We start from the raw sequence: 18,728 nt of genomic DNA, 5'->3' as shown, positions 1-18,728 counted from the left end.
TCTAAAATGGACCACAATAGGTATTGAATAATGAATTTAAATATGGGAAATAAAAACTGCTGAGAAAAGCTTATGAATATGTATGAATATAGCCAATAAAACCCCAGCAAGTCCAGCAAACAGTGTGCATTCGGAAGGGAAAATCCTTCCCCTGTACCCAGCACGCAGTCTGTGCTCGCTTTACCATGCTAATTAATCAATTATTAAATTGAATTGCTGCTTGATATATTGGCCGTGTCAAGCGTCTCATTTCTAACAGTCCCGTTCCCTATTTCTCGCCAAGTTTTATCCAGCCTCTACATTGGTTACAATGTATCTTAATCCTGCCCAAGCATGCCTAAGCACAATGCTTTTCACCCTTTCAAGGCTCTCTCCATTCTTGAACGATACCTTAATATCCTTTATATATATCCTTATATCCTTAATATACCTTAATATCTTTCACAGAGGCGGCTATAGTGAGCCAATACAGCTCAAAAACAGCCATGAAATTCTGTGTGATTGCTGGCTTGGGCCGCAGACCTAAAGCTCTCCATCGCTTCCTTTCTGATCAACTTCATCAAAATAACTGATAAGGCCTTAACAGAAAACAAATGAACCAACTTCAGCATCATTATTATTTTAAGTTAACGGCTTTGAAGCACAGGCCGCTCGCAGCAATGGGGAACGAAGGCTCCCGGGGCTCCCTGTGCTTCTGAGGACGATCCCTGTGGTGCCACAAACCGCCCTCCCCTCACAACCCTGCCGAGCCCGAACGGACCTGAACAGGAGAACGGCGCCTATTGGCTGGCTCCGCTGCGGTGTCGCTGCCCGCGCGTCCCCTCAGCCAATCAGCTTCCCGTTCACATGCTGCCCTCGTGTCCCTCCGGCCAATCACAAGCTCACGTTCAGCTGCCACCCGTAGCTGCCTCCCGCCCCTCAGGCGGGTCCCCCGGCCGGCCCGCAGCGGGGCCGTGCCCACAGGGCCCGCTGTGAGCGTATCGTAACAAATGCAACAAATACAACCCCAGATTCCACAGCCACCTGCAGACACACGTGCCACACATCTACCGTGCAGAATGTTACAAAACCTCTTACTTGTACTTCAGGGTGCCTTGTCGCCCTAACCGCGGATCCAGCCCAGATCTCTGTTCTGTTCATCTCTCTACACTACGCGTCATCTTTGATTTTATCTTAATTCAGACTCTAGCTTCTGCAGGTAATGTGTGCGATATTCTGCCTCTTTTAGATTACCTTGATTCTATGCCTCATTCCTGTCAGAAAACTGCCTCTGGCATTCCCAGAAATCATTAATGCTCTCGCAGTTCCTAACAGCATTCTCTGCTTCTCGAATTGCCAAGGCATTTGTAGACCTCTCTACATGGAACTACGCTGCCTTTGGTCTGTGCCGCATTCTGGAGGGCTATCGGGAGGATCCCTTCAGAGTCAAAATATCCCTTCAGCATCAGTTTGAGGAATATTACAAAAGAAGTACTGTAGTAATATGTCCTTCTTATTCTGTAAGCCAGCACAGAGGATTGTTTGCAGATCGAAATGTATTTCTGGCAGAAGTTAACAATATTACCATCTCACTTTGCCAACAAACATTTCACACACTTATGAAGGCTTCCATTACCTGAAGGGACCTGTAAGGGAGATTCCTTATCAGGAACCTCGGGACAAGAAAGAATAGGTTCAGAATGAAAGAGGGGAAATAGATACCTGGAAGAAATTCTTTACTGTGGGAGTGGTGAGGAGCTAGAACAGGTTGTGCAGAGAAGCTGTGGATTCCCCATCTCTGGAAGCGTTGGAAGCCAGGACGGGGCTTGGAACAACCTGGTCTTAATGGAAGGTTGGAAGGAGATAACCTTTAAGGTCCCTTGGCAGGGAGGTTGGAAGGAGATAATCTTTAAGATCCCTTCCAACCCAAGCCATGCTGTGATTCCATGACTATGTACCAGCTGTGGAACATTACAAACTGCACTACAGAGAATACATGAAAATACAAGCATTGGGTCGTTTGGGAATAAGGGGGAAGCAGCCTCACCTCGCCTCCCTTTTCTTCATTTGCCTCTTTGGTAAACACAAGGAGCTGATTTTGTTTCGTCTTTGGTCACCAGTCAAATTACTCTGGTGAAAAAACCACGCTATATATTTAACTCCAGTGTTTTCCAGCGAGCTCTCCGCGATGTTTCCCCACGCCTGCCGACAAGCAGCCCCGGTGAGAGCCAGGCACGCCGCCGTTCCCCGCAGAGGGCGCTGCAGGGCCGCCTCCCCGCCGCACGGCTCCTCCGCTGACGGGAGGCGCGCTCCGGGCGGGGCGGGCGCGGCGCCGCCCCGGGCAGTGTCGGCGGGCGGCCGGGGCGCTGCGGCAGTGGCGCCATGCACTCCCTGGCCCAGGAGATCCGCAGCTTCTCCAGGGCCAACCTGCGGAAGCAGCGCACCCGCGTCACGACGCTGACCGGCCGCAGGATCGTCGAGACGTGGCGCGGCGCCTGCCTGCACACGGAGGAGGAGGAGGAGGCGGCGCCGGGCGGCGGCTTCGTGCAGGATCTCAGCGCCGACCTGCAGGTCGGCGTGGTGAAGCCCTGGCTGCTGCTGGGTGAGCGGGGCTGGGGGCGGCGGGCACGCACGGCGGCGGGGCGGGCAGGGGCTCAGCGCGGCAACCGGCACGCTCTCTGTCTCCCCGCAGGATCGCAGGATGCTGCCCACGACCTGGAGACGATGAGAAAGCACAAGGTAACGGTACAGGGACGTACAAATGGCATCTCACATAATGCGTGCAGTGCTTTTCTCCTGTACGTTAAAAATTCTGAAACATTCTCTAGCCGATCTGAGGAAAACTGTGTTCCACTTGCATTTTCAAAAGGCTGCTCCGTTTGCAGGTGGACGGGTTTCTGTCGGCTTCACGAGAAGCTGAAATGCTTTCAGAGAATCCCAGAATCTTCCAAGGGCCTTCTGGAGATTATCTAGTCCAAACCCCCTCCAAGGCAGGGTCTCCCAGAGCTCGTGACACAGGAGGGTGTCCAGGTGGGTTTGGAATGTCTCCAGACAGGGAGACTCTGTGACCTTCCTGGGTACCTGTTCCAGTGCTTGGCCACCCTCAATCTAAAGAAGTTCTTCCTCATGCTGAGCAAGAACTTCCTATGTTTTGGCTTATGGCAATTGCTCCTCGTCCTGTTGCTAGGTACCACTGAAAAGCATCTTGCTTCCCTGCAAGAGTGATGATTGCTTAGAGCTATTTAATGGAACAGATTCCTACACTGCCGTATGCATTTCCACCTCAGACACTAAGCAGCACCATTCTCCCTTGCCTTATGTGGATTAATGAAACTAGAAAAACAAAGCAGCTTCTCGAAGCCTCTCCCAAAATTTTGTCTTTTTACTCTTCTCTGTTGCAGTAATGGGGTGATAAGGCCTGTGGACAGTGATGTTCTGCAGGACAGGGCATGCACCAGACTGGCATCTGGTGCCATCTAAATGTCACTTTACTGTAACTCGAAATAACCCGCGACCTGGCTGTAGCCTGGACACAGCAGAGATGGCAGGAGGCCAGGGGTGGTGTCACTTGCCAAGAACAGGTGTAGTTTACTCTGAAATCCTTCTGCTTCTGCAAATGTTTCTGGTGACTAACCAGAAGGAAAGTTAAGCTGGTGGGTTTAGAGCAGGCTTGAAATTTGGGTGATTGTTGGGTGATCTGTGCTCTCATTCCCATTGCTTTCTCTTTTGTTTTCCAACCATGTGATGAAAACTCCCTTTTCTGTCAAAAATCCATTTTTAGTCTGTATTTGAGCACTGATCATTTCATTTTCTCTCAGAAAAACCCTGAGATTTATCACAGTATGTTTTAGCACACTTTGAAACTTTGCTTGGAGAAAAGCATACAACAGACAGCAAATGTACGTAAAACTGAATGTTGCGTCAGTGGAAGGTAGAGTCTGTGTAGGCCTAAAGATTAATTCACCTTTGTTACTGCTCATTTTGCTTGCTGTCTTCAGAAAATGCCTTTTTCTTTTCTTGTATTTTTTTGACTTAGGTCACTCACGTTCTAAACGTGGCATACGGAGTCCAAAATGCCTTCCTCAATGACTTTATATACAAGACTATTTCCATTCTGGACCTCCCAGAAACTGATATTACCTCCTATTTCCCTGAATGTTTTGAGTTTATTGAGAAAGCCAAGATCCAGGTACGGTACATCAATAATTAATGTTAATAGTTATCCTGTTTAGATTATTTATAACACTACTTCAGAACTAATACAGCTTCTTTTGTTAAAAGAAAATATGGTACCAAATGAATAGTTTTGCCATTGTCTTTTAAAATTTTAAATAGAAAATCCAAGGGATTTCCAAGCATTCCTAGAGACATGGCACTGCTGTTAATCTTCATTCCTTCCAGCACTGCTTTTTCAGACTGTCTTGAGTTTTAGAGAAATGCTTCTTTAATACAGTTGGACCAGAGCTTGACTTTAGAGTACACAAATGCATCCTAAATCCAAGTCACCAGCCCTGACAGAAGAAAACAAAGAAAATGTATTTATCCATTGGGGATGTTGTTTTGGATTAAAACCCAGCCTAGATTAGAAGCAAGAAACAGGGTTTTACAGATCTTTGTGGTTTAGCTATTCACCATCCTTGTGCTTCTCATTATAGAATCATTGAATGGTTTGGGTTGGAAGGGACAGTAAAGATTATCTAGCTCCAGCCCCCTGCCATGGGCAGGGACACCTCCCACCAGACCAGTTTGCTCAAAGAAGGTGCTATGAAAGAACGTGTTAGTAGTCTTGGAGCCAAAAGTGATTTAACTGCTCACAAAATCCTGAAAGGATGTGACACAGAAAATAGGCTGAAAAACCCTTCTGGAGTTGCTTGGCAGAGTTTTGTGTAGCCGGGAACGTGCCCAGCTCAGAGCTGTTAAATTCAGGCTTACTGTGTCATTTATGACAACCATTGCTTTGGTATCTAAACTATAACTCAACAACCAAACATTATTGCATGTTATCCTACCATATCTATCAGGTTCATTGCTAATGTAGACTAGGATAAAAGATGATCTTGCCCCAGTTTTCTTTGTGTCGCAGTGTTCTTTCCTTCTCTCATTTATAATTTACAAGCTATGTGATAACGTATTGTCACTAAATAACCTTTTCAAGGTTTCTAGTTACAGTTTCCAGTTCATTTCTAAAGGAGAGTTGCCATTCACAACTGCACAATTTTGCTTTCTTCCTCTGGTGTTTATACTCAGTTACTACTTTGTAGGTTAAGGAGTTGACAGGAAAACTTTTACAAGGAAAACTTTTTCCATTAGTATGGAAGAGGTGGATGACAGAGGAGGTCATTGGTGGAATAGCTGTTCTCCAGGATCAGTCTGAAAAGCACACGATAGTGGTGTGCAGAGACAGATCTCTAGGTGCTTTGAATTTATTTGCTTTGTCATAATAGTGTTAAAAGATCTGCTGATAAATTGTGTCGTGAAGTGCTCTCCTGTTTAAGTAACCACAGAGGTACGACTGTTTGATCTCCTAAAATGGGGCAGGAAGAGATGTGCACTGGTGAGAGAACATGATGGATGAGAAATCATTTCTAGGACATGGTTAACTCCATGAAGGGAGGATTTGAGGATACAAGTGAAGCCTGCACTGTTCTGTAAGTCACAGCTGGGTACTTGTACCAGGATTCACTTCTCTAAAACTGTAATGGCTCCAGTCTCCAGACACCGTGGTACAAATTCTGATACTGATCAGAGCTCAGCTTTTCCTCTAGGCTCCAACTTGGCAGGCAGGTTTTTCCATGACATGTTCAGTGACCAATGTCAAGTCATAATACTAGGAATGAGGGATACTTTTTTATATGTTTAATATCTAATAATAAAACATCCGAAATCTTGTGTTTGCAAAGAGAAAATCTTTGCTTGTTCAGGAACATCGCTCCTTATTGCTCCCTGTGTCTTTCCTAAGGAAAAAGCCTCAGTTTCACTGCAAAGTAAAATGGATCCATAAGGAATTACATTAGCCTTCAACTTCACTAAAAACTTCATGCTTTTAAGTTTCTTTCCTATGATGAGGCTTTTTGCCCACTATGTATAACCACTGTACAATCACATTTTCTGTTGGTGGAAGGAGATTTTGTTTCTCTCTCTGTAAAAATTTAAAAAAACCCAACAAACCAACTTGGTCTTGAATCTTACATCATTCTTGCAAGTCCACATTTCTGGGTAGGAGAACTTAGGGTATCAGGATCAGAACAGGGAGGTTTTGGCAAATAGAGATAAATTTCCTATTTGCAGTCTGTTTCTCACTTTTATTCTGTATTCATAACAAATACAAAATTAGTTAAGAATGACATGCCAAATTCATTTTTAAATGAATTGTAAACAATGAGCTTTAGCAAGGAAAGAGAAATATTCTCAGTATTAAAGTTGGTTTAATATTATGGCCCAGATTCATTCATGTTCAATAATTTTCAGGATTCATAGGTATCACTATATAATTTTTGGCAATGTAAAACAAGCCAGTTATTTAAAAAGATACATCAAACTTAAATGTGAAAGAGGAAGTAAAGCATGAACTGTACAAAGGAAAAGAAAAATCGCTTCCAATGCATATTATTTACCCTCAGTGCCTCTGCTAGACATTGATCTGGATTATGGTATGCCATGTCTGAAATAACTCCCCTTAAATCAGTAAAAGCTACTCCAAATCTACCGTGGATAATGTTCAGCAATTGCTTCATTAGCAGTGGCACAGTTTTTAGTGTGATTATTGTGATGTATTTGCTGTGCTGGGATGCAGAGCTTGGAGTCGGTTCCTAGCTCTGCCAGAACGTTGTGTGTCATTCTCCTAGCCTCAGCTTGGAATTTCTCCAACAAAGATAACGATACTCCATTTCATACTTCTTTGTCTTGTTATTTAAACTGGGAGATTTTCGGAGCAGGAGCCATTCTCTGGTCTGTGTGTCTATTAAAATACCAGACAATTGTAGCTCTCAAACCTGTAACATAAACTATTGAGTTTCTGGAAAGGAACCCTGTGCTTGAAAGACCTTTTGGTCTCTGGGTAAAATTCCTGTTAAGGGCAGACAGAACAGGTTGTTTATAACTAGAAGAGTTTTGTTTAGCCTCAAGTATCTGAGCACATAGTGTCATGTTTCTTTATTTTCATTCAGAATATGGAGGTGCTGGGGTTTAGTGGTTTCTTTTTGTGTCAGAGGGGCATTTGGCAGACAGATAGGACTGGGGCTTTCCAGGTCATAGTCTGACATACAAACACGACAACATCACGAAGCCTGGGCCTTGCAAACATTGCTTCAGACATGCTAGACTGTCTAGTCGTCTTTGTGTTAATTTGGGTTTGTTATTTCCTAAAAAAGCTTGCAATGTCTAAAAAGAGCCATGGAGGTGTCTCAGAGGTTGTGTGGGAAATGTTTAAGTAAGATAAAACTCATTAATTTTGTATATAATTCAGGGTCAGCCTGAATTCAAACCCCAGAAGAAGCACTTGTGAATTTTGGGAGGTTGAGTATTTTTGGATTTTGCACCCTAGTTCCCAGTTAGGGGGCCTTAGTTGTACCAGTGGTGTGATGGGAAGGGAGAGATGTGTTGCAAATCACACGCTATCTTTTCCAATTTTTCTGTTCCCGTGCATAATTCCTGTTACCCAGAATCTTCCCTGCAGAATACACAGAAACATGCGACTGGAACTATGAGATGTTCTAAAATCTGCCTCTGTACCTAGCTGTTTGCTGCCTTGCCATGTTTTCAACCTTTAACTGCCAAGTTCCTTTCCATATTGCAAATAAAATTTATTTCTAAACTGGCACCTGGCTAGATCAGCTACTTCAGTATCTCAGGTGTCTGTGATGTGGTTTTCACATGAACAGGCTGCTGGGAGGCTCTGGAAGAAAGACAGAGGATGTGTTTTAGTGCTACGGTAAGAATTAGGTTTGACCAATTTGGTCATAATATAGCATTTTGTGTAGAAAAATACTTAGTTTCATGCTTATATCATGGCTACATCTGTGTTTGGACTAGTGTAAATATTTGCTTTGAGCTCAGCAAGGAGCTTTCAGTAAGTCTTACAAGAATTTTATATAAAGTTTCTTACACTTGTAATCCAGCTAACGAATGTCCCAACCTGTGTTTAATTTCTTTCCTGGAGGATGGCGTGGTGCTGGTTCACTGCAATGCAGGAGTCTCCCGTGCAGCAGCTGTAGTCATTGGTTTTCTAATGAATTCAGAAAGACTGAGCTTTGCCAGAGCCTTCTCCTTGGTGAAGAATGCCAGGCCTGCAGCTTGTCCAAACCCTGGCTTCATGGAGCAGCTCCACAAGTACCAGGAACAGATTGTAAAGGCAAATGGAAGCATAAACAGCCATGACTGATCCAAAGGGAAGAGGGAAATACCTGTTCTGACCGTACAGGAACAGATGTTGGATGTACTTTAATCTGTCATTTTGAAATCCCCTTTCACATGTGCATTTCCAAGTCTTTATATAGTTTTTCTTACCCTCCTTTGACCATGTTTCTTCCAGCATGTCATCAAAAGGCCAAATGGTGTTGTACTGACTTCAGAGAAGTTTTGCCTTAAACCAGAGCACTAATAAGATACAGCTCAGTTTTCATTGAAATATTAGAAAACAATAGAATGTTGGTTTGCTTATTGAAGGAAGTAAAATGACTGAGATAAGTTGCTTTCTTTCCAAATCCATGCATTCCTAGTTGGTTGTAAAATCTAGATAATAAAATGTTCATATAATGAACTACTTTGATACTGGATTTTAAAATTATTTTGCAACTATAGACGATATTATTGAATTTTGTGGGCTAGCCAGCCATTAATTTTTTTTTTAAATTAAAACGATGGTCTTTGGAGGATGCTCAAAATGCATAGGATGATTTAATGCTTCGTTTATTTCTATTGTTTGTCATCTAGTAGTGATTTGAAGTGCACTAACTTGATGAGCTCAGTCTTGGAACTAGCAGGGTTTATTTCATGTAAATCGTTTTGGTAGAGATACAAAAAATGTTGATAATTACCTCTCTGCTGATGCTGCTGTCTTTTATTCACATCTTCCCGTGCTGTCCCCTCACTCCATTCCATGTCATATGTAAAGAACAGACACCATAGGGTATGTAATTTTGACCCTCCTGAGGGATCCCAGGCTGAAATTACTGTATTAATATGTCTTTAAAAAAATCTACAAGTTTTTCATAGTATTTTGTGGCCTTCATGCCAGCTCTTAAGGATTTGATATATTAATATGCAACAAAATAAAGAGAACACTGTGTTTGGATAAAATTGTGTGGTTAAGTGATTTTAAAGATTCGGTTTCAAGATTAGCATTCTGTCCTGGCACCAGTAGCTTCAATTGCAGCTCATCATTGTGTTTGAACCACGACCTCTCTCGTTCTCAATATGAATTGCTAAAGAACAGTGACAGGACGAGGGGGAGTGGATTCAGAGAGAGACAGGCGGTTGAGATCGGATTATTTACACCGAGGGTGGGCAGGCCCTGGCACAGGCTGCCCGGAGCCGCCGTGGCTGCCCCGTCCCTGCAAGCGCCCGCGGCCAGTCAAACACGGCTTGGAGCGCCTGGGACAGTGGAGGCTGTCCCTGCCCGTGGCCGGGGGTGCTTCACGGGCCCTTCCAAGCCAGCCCATTCCGTGATTCCGCGCTAAGCGTTACTGCGGGATGAGGCAGCCCCGCGGCACCCGATCGCTGCTGCGGTCACCGATCCGCCAGGGGCTCCGTGCGCCGCCCCGGCGGGGGCTCCGTGCGCCGCCCCGGCGGGGGCGGACGGCCGCGGGGTCGGCAGCCCGGCAATGCCTGCTGCCCCTTTCCCCGGGGGACAGCGTGGGGAGGCTGCTCCGAGTTCCCGGCTCGTGCAGGCAGCCCGGGACAGGCCCCGGTGCGGTAACCGCGTTCCTCCCGCCCCGTTCGCCCCCGGCCCCGCTCGCAGGGGCCCTTCGCCGCCGGCCGTGAGGCCACAGGCCGGCACACGCCGATGGCCGGCCCTGCCAACCGCGGCCCCTGACGGGGCTGCGCCCGCCCCTTACACACCGCGGCGGGGGCGGCTCGGAAGTGACGGCGCAGGAAGCTCCGGCCCGTTCGAAAGCGCCCGGCGGAGCCGCGGCCGCCGCCTCTTTCCCGCCGCCCGGGCCGCCATGGCCGCCTTCGCCATGGAGCTGCCGCCCGCTGGTGAGCCGGGCACACGGGCCCTCAGCCGGGCACACGGGCCCTCAGCCGGGCACACGGGCCCTCAGCCGGGCACACGGGCCCTCAGCCGGGCACACGGGCCCTCGGGCGCTGCTCGGGGCTCCGCTGCCCGCCGGGGTGCCCCGCTCCGGGCGCTGCTGGGCGGCGCGGGAGGGGAGCGGGGTGAAAGCCATCGGCCGCCGCTTGTGGCCGCGAAAACGCTGCGATAAACTCGGCCGGCCTGTAAAATGAATGGTGAAACCGCCCCTGATCTCAGCGATACGTGTAAATATCTCAAGGGCGGGTGCCAAGAGGATGGTGCCGCGCTCTTTGCGGTGGTGCCCAGCGGCAGGGCGAGGAGGAATGGCCATAAACCAAAACCAAAACACGAGGAGTTCGATCTCAGCACGAGGAGGAACTCTCTGCAGTGAGGGTGTGCAGTCTCCCTTTCTGGGGAGATTCCAAACCCACCTGCAGACACCTCTGCGTGCCTGCTCTGGGAGACTCTGCCTTGGCAGGTTTGTGTGGACTGGGTGATCTCCAGAGGTGCCTTCCAACCCTAGCGATTCTGGGATTCAGTGATCTTCGTCACTCACTGTACCTTGTGTTATGCTTCTTTAATTGAGCCCACAGTGGGAAAGGTTAGCTCACCCGTCTTTTCGGTATTGTAAAATTTTGTTTTCAGGAGCTGAACCGATGACTCTCGGCTCGCCGACATCTCCGAAGCAAGGCCCCAGTGCTCAGTTTCTCCCCGGGTTTCTGATGGGTGACTTACCTGCCCCGGTGACCCCGCAGCCGCGGGCTCTGTACGGCCCTTCAGTCGGTGTCATGGAAGCAAGGTCTCCGCTGCTTGCAGGTCAGGATTTGTTAAACGTTGGGAAATTGTCCTGAAAGCAAAAAAAAAAAATTGGTTTGTCTCATTGTTTTATGTTGTTGCAGACTTGAATCCTTATCGTTTTATATCTCTCTGTAAGCAAACTCTACTGATTGCATAAGTGGTGAATCAGTGCATTCAATTATAATAAACATTTTAAATGTGGTAGTTTTGGTATCAGGAAAGGTCTGTGTTACAAGGAAGGTAACATGGACCTCTCCTAATACAAAATCAATTTATATAACTCTTAACAAGTCAATTACACATACATGGATGTTGAAAACAGATATCTGCTGGCAAACTAAATGCAGCTTGTGCAAACTGCTGATTTCTTTGCAGAAATTTTTCTATTTCTTTGAATTCTTAAAGGTCACTTACAGATTGTCAAACTTACAAAAACTGGGTGGAGGAAAACTGAAAATATACTTATTAATTAGTATCTAGTGGTTGTAGCTAACATCTTGATGGCTGCTGTCACTGGACTGGAGTAGTGACTTTTCCTGGCTATAGATGCTCATTTCTCTTCAAGCACCTAATTAATCAGGCCAGGAGAAGTTCCTACCCGTGTTAGTGTTGTACATCTGTTCTCTTCTCTGAGACGAATGAGTAGTTGATATGTCATGGGTGATCTTGGCTTCTGCACTAAATCAGTTGGCATAATTTAATATCTGATGCTGTTAATATGCTAATCATTTTGAAAGAGAAATTGAGGATTAAAATACTGCAAGAATTTCTCTTAATAAAATATTCTCTTCTCTGAATGTCAGGCTGGACTGGACTCAGTGGTCTTTCTAGGTCTCTTCCAACTTAAAATGTTCCATAATTGGAGGTTTGTTGGTCTTCTTGCTCTTGTCTGCCTGCCCTTATAAGCCTGGGAACAAACCTCGTATAAAAATATTTAAGAAACTGAAACCATGTGAATTTCAAAAATTGTTGTGGTGAAATGTAAACTACTTTTTTTCCCCTGGGGTAAATCCACACAAAGTGTTAAGATAAATCAGGTTCTTTCAAAAACTTTAATTCTCTGTTATACTGGATGTCCCAAAATTTACAGAATGAGAGGGCAGCTGGTTTAACTTCATCCTGTCTGTGTGCAAGCTAGTCCCTACTCTCGAGGGCTTACATTTTTATTTAATATGAAATTAAATGGGAAGCCAAGGAATTTGGACAGTGGGAATGTGACAGTAATGTGCAATGTCTCTGTGTGTTTTGGTATGGTTCTTTAACATGTAGGATATCTCAATTTTTAAAAATCTTGCTTTTGCATCTGTACTATAGGCAGGTGAAACAATTAAAATGGATTTCCAGCCTGGCTCAAAATTGAAAGATAACAGCCATGCTCAGAACTTCAGAGAAAGAACACGCAAACAGTGAATATAATGGGTTAATAAGAGGTCTGAAAGTTCTAAATGGTTTTTCTGTAGGATACTGTTTGAGACACGTGTGATGCTCCTAACTAGAACATTCAGTTTGGTAGGACACATAGGTTTGCAAACCTCCAGTGGAACAATCAACAGTCTCAAACAATCCACAATCAGCATGAGAGGATGGCTGAATTTATTATTGAAGTTTCAAGAACAAGTAACATGGAAGCACAATTACAAGTTTTCTCTTGCTCTTCTCTTGTTCCTTGAATTGCAGGAGGGTCTCCCCCACAGCCAGTAGTCCCCTCACACAAAGATAAAGGTGGTGCTCCACCAGTGAGAAGCATCTATGATGAGTTATCCAGTCCTGGGCTTGGATCAACCCCTCTGTCTTCCAGAAGACCAGTAAGTGTCTTTGGTGCTGGGCTGTTCTTAGCAGCAGATGTGAGGCAGCTCACTGCCTCAGTGAATCCTCAAACTGTGCTGTACAAACTGCTGCAGCACAGTGACTGGGACCCTTCAGATCATGCTGTGGCTTAGTTTGGGTTGCTCAGTGTACCTGTTCCTGTTCAGACTAAACAAGAGCTGTGGTCATGAAGCAAATTCCTGTTATTGCCAATTTTCAATACAGCAGGAAATGAAAAATGCAAGTCGTGCCTCAGTTATGCTTTGTAAGTACAAATTAATCTTTGTTAGCCTTTCACTGTCTCGTAAATTCCTTGGGCTGCTGATTGCCAGGAGGAGCCTTTGACAACTTGAAAGGAGGCTGTAGCAAGGTGGAGGCTGCTCTCTTCTCCAGACAGCAAGTAACAGGACAAGAGAAAATGGCCTCAGGTTGCACCAGAAGAAGTTTAGATTGGACATGAGGAAAAATTTCTTCACTGAAAGGGTGGTCAGGCATTGGAACAGGCCACCCAGGGAAGTGTTAGAATCACCATCCTTGAAAGTGTTCAAAAATGTGTGAGAGTGGCACTTGGGGACATGATTTAGTGTTAGGTTAAGGGTTGGACTCGATGACCTTAGAGATCTTTTCCAACCTTAAAAATTCCGTGTGTATGTGATGATCTTTTGGAAGGCAATAGAGGCACTTAGGGAAACAGAAGGAATTTTTTTCTGAGTAACATATCTAATCACAGTTTGGGTTAAAAGAGGAAACACTAAAACTTCCACAAAGTAAATTTTATAATAAGCTCTGCTGCTTAACTTACTAATCAAGCTTTAGGAGGTCCTTTCTCACTGAACTCTGATGCAAGGAGAACACTTTTCACTGAATGAGCAGTCTTTCTGTTGAGTGTTGCCTTCCGAAAAGTTTATTCTGAAAGCTGAGGTTCTCTGTGAAGGACAGAATCCTATAGTGTCTTAAAGGGCTGGATAATAAATTTCAAAAATGTTGAGCAGCTGTCAGAACATATGTTGCTAGGTCTACTCCAGGCTGTTTGATTTTGTATCTAAGAAATGCCATGATTTAGACTAAAATTGTTTGGGGTGTTGAAATCCTGCGTTAAAAAGAAAACAACTACTACCATCTAAAACTCAAAGTACACTTCCCTTCTATGCACTGAATAGTTGAGCAGGAAAGTCAGTCTGGTAACAGTCTCCACGTAAGTGAAGGTTATGTTTCCATGATTTCTGAACCCTTTAGGCAGTGAAAATGCTGACAAACTTAGGGTATTAATATCCTTCCCATCAGGATGCACATCCCTATTGCAGTGCAGCAATAGGGAGATGACTATTTTGAGAAGGTAAAGGAAAGGGTTTCTGAGTATTGATACTTAAAACGACTTTGTTTCACAAAGCATATGTCAAATACATTGTCAGATAACTTTTCATTAATACCTCTTGGTAGTCTTTTATTAAATATACTTGAAAATATCTGTTCTTATCCTTAAAAGTTAAGAGTAACTTAAGGCAAACAGTTAATATTACTACCTGAATGTTTGAATCCCTTGAAAATTGTATACCTGTAAGAATGATCTGTTACTTTCTGTATATTAATGCAGGCCAGCTTTACTTTAACACAGAGCCCCTCAGTTGGAATTCTGCCATCAACTCCGGGAGCAGGTAGATGTCCTGTCAAAATTTCTATTCTCATTTCTTACTGCTTTCTTTAATAGAGGAAATCATCACTATTCAAGCTACATCAGTTCCTTGCTAATTTATGAAGAGGTTGTGTATTTGTTGGCTTTTCAAAAGGTGCATGGGTGTGAGTAGGAAATTAATTATTCACTCTGAGACTGACTGAGATTCAAGGAACTTTGCATGTTCCTTGTTCCACATGTGGTGTTGAACTGAGCACAGAGGTGTTTGGAACTGAATGAAGAAGCTGAGATTGGTGGATTGGCTTCCATCTTCACAAGGTTTGATATCTTGTGTAGGTGCTTTTTGCTAAACTGTATTCTGTTGGCCTGTTCCTATTTGGCAACTGTATTAAACTGTTGGTGTTTCAAAGTCAGAGAGCACAAGGTTGCTACTCACAAAAACTTATTAGTGTGTTTGTAGACGTGAGGTTATTATTGACTTCCTTTTTCTGTCTGTGAGTAAATCCCCATCAAACTCCTCCATACACAAGTGAAACGCTTGACACTGAATTGATTCTTTTATTATAAACCTGTCTTGCAAGAGAAGTTTGTTCACCAATACCATTTCAATTTAACAGCTTCGGGCATGTTCAGTCCTGCAAGCATTGGGCAGCCTAAGAAGACAACTCTGTCTCCTGCTCAGCTGGATCCTTTTTATACTCAAGGTGATTCCCTCACTTCAGAAGATCAGCTTGATGACACATGGGTAACTGTATTTGGGTAAGTCCATTTCCAAAGCCTCACAATAACCCGGGGAAAGTCTTTACAGCATATGAGGAAAATCCTTGGGCGTTGGTGTTGTCTGCACTGGAGTGTGCTGCAGGAGCTGCAGCTCTGGTTAACACAAGCAAGCACTCACATTTCAGTGAGCATCTTAAGCTGCACGTTATTTCTGCCTGGTTAGAAAGGCACTGTTCTGCTGCTGGGCTGTGTGCTGAAGTGCCTGGCACCTGGAAGGTGGCATTTCTCCAGTCACTGCTTCTGATGGCATCAAGTGGTATCTTCTGCATTGCTGGAAATGCTTTATAGGGCTGTATCTTAACACCTGGATTCTTGAACCACTCATCATTTTTTGAGTATTTTTTTCTGCCTTTCAGATTTCCTCAAGCATCAGCTTCCTATATTCTACTACAGTTTGCTCAGTACGGAAACATATTAAAGCATGTGGTACGTCTTGGTTTGATACTTATGTCAGAAGAAATCTGGAATTAAGCATTTAAAAAACTACATTTCACAATTTTCATCTCATTCAGATGTCCAACACAGGAAATTGGATGCACATTCGGTATCAGTCGAAGCTTCAAGCCCGGAAAGCCTTGAGCAAAGATGGAAGAATTTTTGGGGAATCTATCATGATTGGTGTCAAGCCCTGCATAGATAAAGTAAGTTAATAGTTACTTTCAGTTAAATATAAGGCACTCTGCTTTTGGTCTTTCTTTTTATTTTCCCTGACCTCTTTGATTTTTTTTTCTTTTGGAATTGCAAATTGTAGGTAGTTCATCTATATAGATGTAGTCTGTTACACATTTACATAAGTTTTTTCTGAAGTGTTTGTCACCATTTCCTGCTGAGAAGGATCATTATGGGCCATCTCTGTGCTCCTTGGAAGTGACAACACACACAATCACACTGCTGTGCCAGACAATGAAGTGAAGCCATGGTACAAGAGACAATTGAGATGAATTTCCTGCTGGAATTTGTGGCATTTAGGGCCTGCAAGAGACACCTAATGGCACACTGAGACTCTTGCTGCTCCTAATTCTACCTCTCTGGTTTTAATGTGACTGTGTGCTTCTGGCTCTTGGATTTATCTTAGTACTTTTGGACTGAAAATTTGTTAGCAAGAAAATCCCAATCCTGTTCTCCCACCTGCCCCTAGAAGAACATGTCACTCTATTGTAAGCAGTAGTGGGGGTAGACATGGTTTTCTTGTAGTCTTAATATTAACATGAGCTATTATATTGATGTCTAGGTATTGGCAATATCCTGACCTTTAATTCTTGCAGTGCTCTGCACTGGGTACTGTACTTTAGCTTAAGAAAATAACCTTCATTCTTCTGTAGTGCACAGACTTATTTTTTTGTCTCCTTTAAGGATACTTGATACTAAAGAGTAATGTAAGCTTTCCAATGTAAACCATTCTGCAAAGGCAGCCCTAGAAATTCAACTTGCAATTGGTGAAGTTTTAGCAGTCTGAAACATTTCTTACACTCAATAAAATTCAGAAACAAGTGCTTCTGTGGGCCTTTTCTCTGTGGGCTTCTGCTGGTGGTCTGTCCATGTCTTTTTACTATTTTGGTGCCCAGTTTGGATGGATGAATGAATTGCCTGTAAGCTGAAGCTCTGGAAGTAATGATCTAAGACATAATTGCCGGGCATCTGATCTTCATTGTTTTTGAATTCTCATAACGTCTTTTGTGGATAGTATTCACTTTCATATACCAATAAATAAACCCATAGTCATTAATTTGTATTTTTGGAGGCAAAAGATTTCAGGAGACTAATCCATTGCAGTTTTGGTAAGACTTTCCTGCAGCTGAAAACGAGGTATGATGGATTTGACATCAGTGCTTAGGCTTCTGATTTAGAAGTGTTAGTTCCTTGGGTCCCCTTGTGCCACCCACAGTGTCAACAATCTGACTGTTTATTTTGGAAAGCCCTCTTCTACCAAATGCTGCTGAATTTCTGCTGTCCTTAGGCTGGTTGAATCCTATGCTCCATGGAGTCTAAATGCACCAAATCACATCTCCCCAGGCTGGTTATTGACCATCTTGTTTTCTCTGGTTTGCTGTGGGACTTGGGGTTCTTATCAAGTCCCTTGCTACCTCTTCCATGCATTCCTTGCTAAACATGAGCTTATGAAATGGAACCCTGAAGTTTATTGCAAGCCATACAATGTATTTTCTCTACATTGTTTCAAACTTGGTTGAGCTTTAGTACAGACAGTGAACAGATTCCAACCTTCCACTGCTTTGCAGTGGCATAATTCAACGTGTAGATGATGGCAGTGAGGAAAATGCTTGGTGGTCATGTGTACCTGTGTGTTCTGCACTCACATGCCTTTGACCTTTCGGGATCCAAATATGTTTTACCAAAAAAAAAAAAAATAGTAGATAATTTTAGATGATAAAGGTTGGAATACTGCTTTTCAGTATTTGTTTACATTATATTAACCCTCTGTTTAAGAGTGTGATGGAAAACTTTGAAAGAAGCTCTACATCCTCAATGTCTTCGATTTTCACTCCACCTACAAAATCTGCTGGCACACCAACACAGCCTGCAAATAATACTGCAAGGATTTCTACAATGAGACCTCTTGCAACAGCATATAAGGCTTCCACCAGTGACTATCAGGTATTCTGAGGGAAAAACAAACGTGTTTTTATGTTGTCTCCCCTTAGCTCTGTGAGGCTGTGCAGACATTAACTTCAATGTGACCTTAGCTTTTATCTTTTGCTGTCAGTTCTTTAATGATGTGGTTCAAGTACAAGCTCAGTCTGTTCAGTCTCTAAAATAATAATAAAAAATACTAAAGCAATGACTTGTCACTGTTCCAGGGATTGAGGGCTTGTTTTGAAAATATTTCAAACGCATTTTGTCAAAATATAGTAGAACTTAGGAAAATAAATAAATGGGTAGTGTGAAAACTATTAACTACATGTTGACTGATTGTCTGTATTTTCTCTTTTTGTTTTTCTCCCTGCCTTCTAGGTGGTTTCTGACAGACAGACTCCTAGGAAAGATGAAAGTATTGTCTCTAAAGCAATGGAATATGTTTTTGGCTGGTAATACACAAGAGGAAGTAACACACCAAGCTGGTCGGGGTTTGAACTGTACTGATGCCATTGGTAGTTAGTTGTATAACTACCAGTGGCAGTATTTTATCTTGCATAGCACCTGTGATGCCTTCAGTTCATCCAGAAGACACGTGGCTTGCACTTTACATGATGGCAGTGTACACATGGTTTTACAAACGGAGTAAATGTAAATAAAAGTGCTTAATCCCTATTTGTGCTCTGATGGCGTGACTGAAAAAATGTCAGCACTGACTGCTCTGTGCCGTTGTGTGCACCTCCTGTGCACAGAGCCCTTTTCATGCCTGCTCTGGACACTCTTTGGATGACAGGCGGGGCTCTGGCTCTGAGGTCAGGCATGCCCAGGAGAGACTGGGAGGGTGTCGTCCCGCTGGTCCCAGGTTGGTTTCTGGCTGTGTGTGAGGCAGGAGCCGCGATTCCTCAG

The 18,728-nt window shown here is 43.9% G+C and overlaps 2 protein-coding genes across 2 annotated transcripts; both read left to right on the top strand.

Annotated features, from left to right (window-relative positions):
* Window positions 1-2,223: 2,223 nt before the first annotated feature.
* On the top strand, window positions 2,224-9,276 carry DUSP19 (dual specificity phosphatase 19). Its single transcript, XM_063400128.1, has 4 exons — window positions 2,224-2,581; window positions 2,672-2,718; window positions 4,016-4,168; window positions 8,138-9,276. The coding sequence occupies exons 1-4, from the start codon at window positions 2,362-2,364 to the stop codon at window positions 8,357-8,359; spliced, it is 642 nt and encodes a 213-aa protein (XP_063256198.1). The 5' UTR covers window positions 2,224-2,361; the 3' UTR covers window positions 8,360-9,276.
* Window positions 9,277-9,459: 183 nt separating this feature from the next.
* On the top strand, window positions 9,460-18,497 carry NUP35 (nucleoporin 35). The gene is made up of 9 exons (XM_063400127.1): window positions 9,460-10,176; window positions 10,859-11,029; window positions 12,689-12,816; window positions 14,412-14,472; window positions 15,068-15,209; window positions 15,587-15,656; window positions 15,743-15,871; window positions 17,676-17,843; window positions 18,201-18,497. Exons 1-9 carry the CDS (start codon window positions 9,801-9,803, stop codon window positions 18,276-18,278), a joined length of 1,323 nt encoding a protein of 440 aa, XP_063256197.1. The 5' UTR covers window positions 9,460-9,800; the 3' UTR covers window positions 18,279-18,497.
* Window positions 18,498-18,728: the final 231 nt, after the last annotated feature.

This window comes from Prinia subflava, chromosome 6, assembly GCF_021018805.1.
Source record: "Prinia subflava isolate CZ2003 ecotype Zambia chromosome 6, Cam_Psub_1.2, whole genome shotgun sequence".
NCBI lineage: Eukaryota > Metazoa > Chordata > Aves > Passeriformes > Cisticolidae > Prinia > Prinia subflava.
Note: the sequence above shows the minus strand (reverse complement) of the source record. Positions and strands in the feature narration are given on the sequence as shown.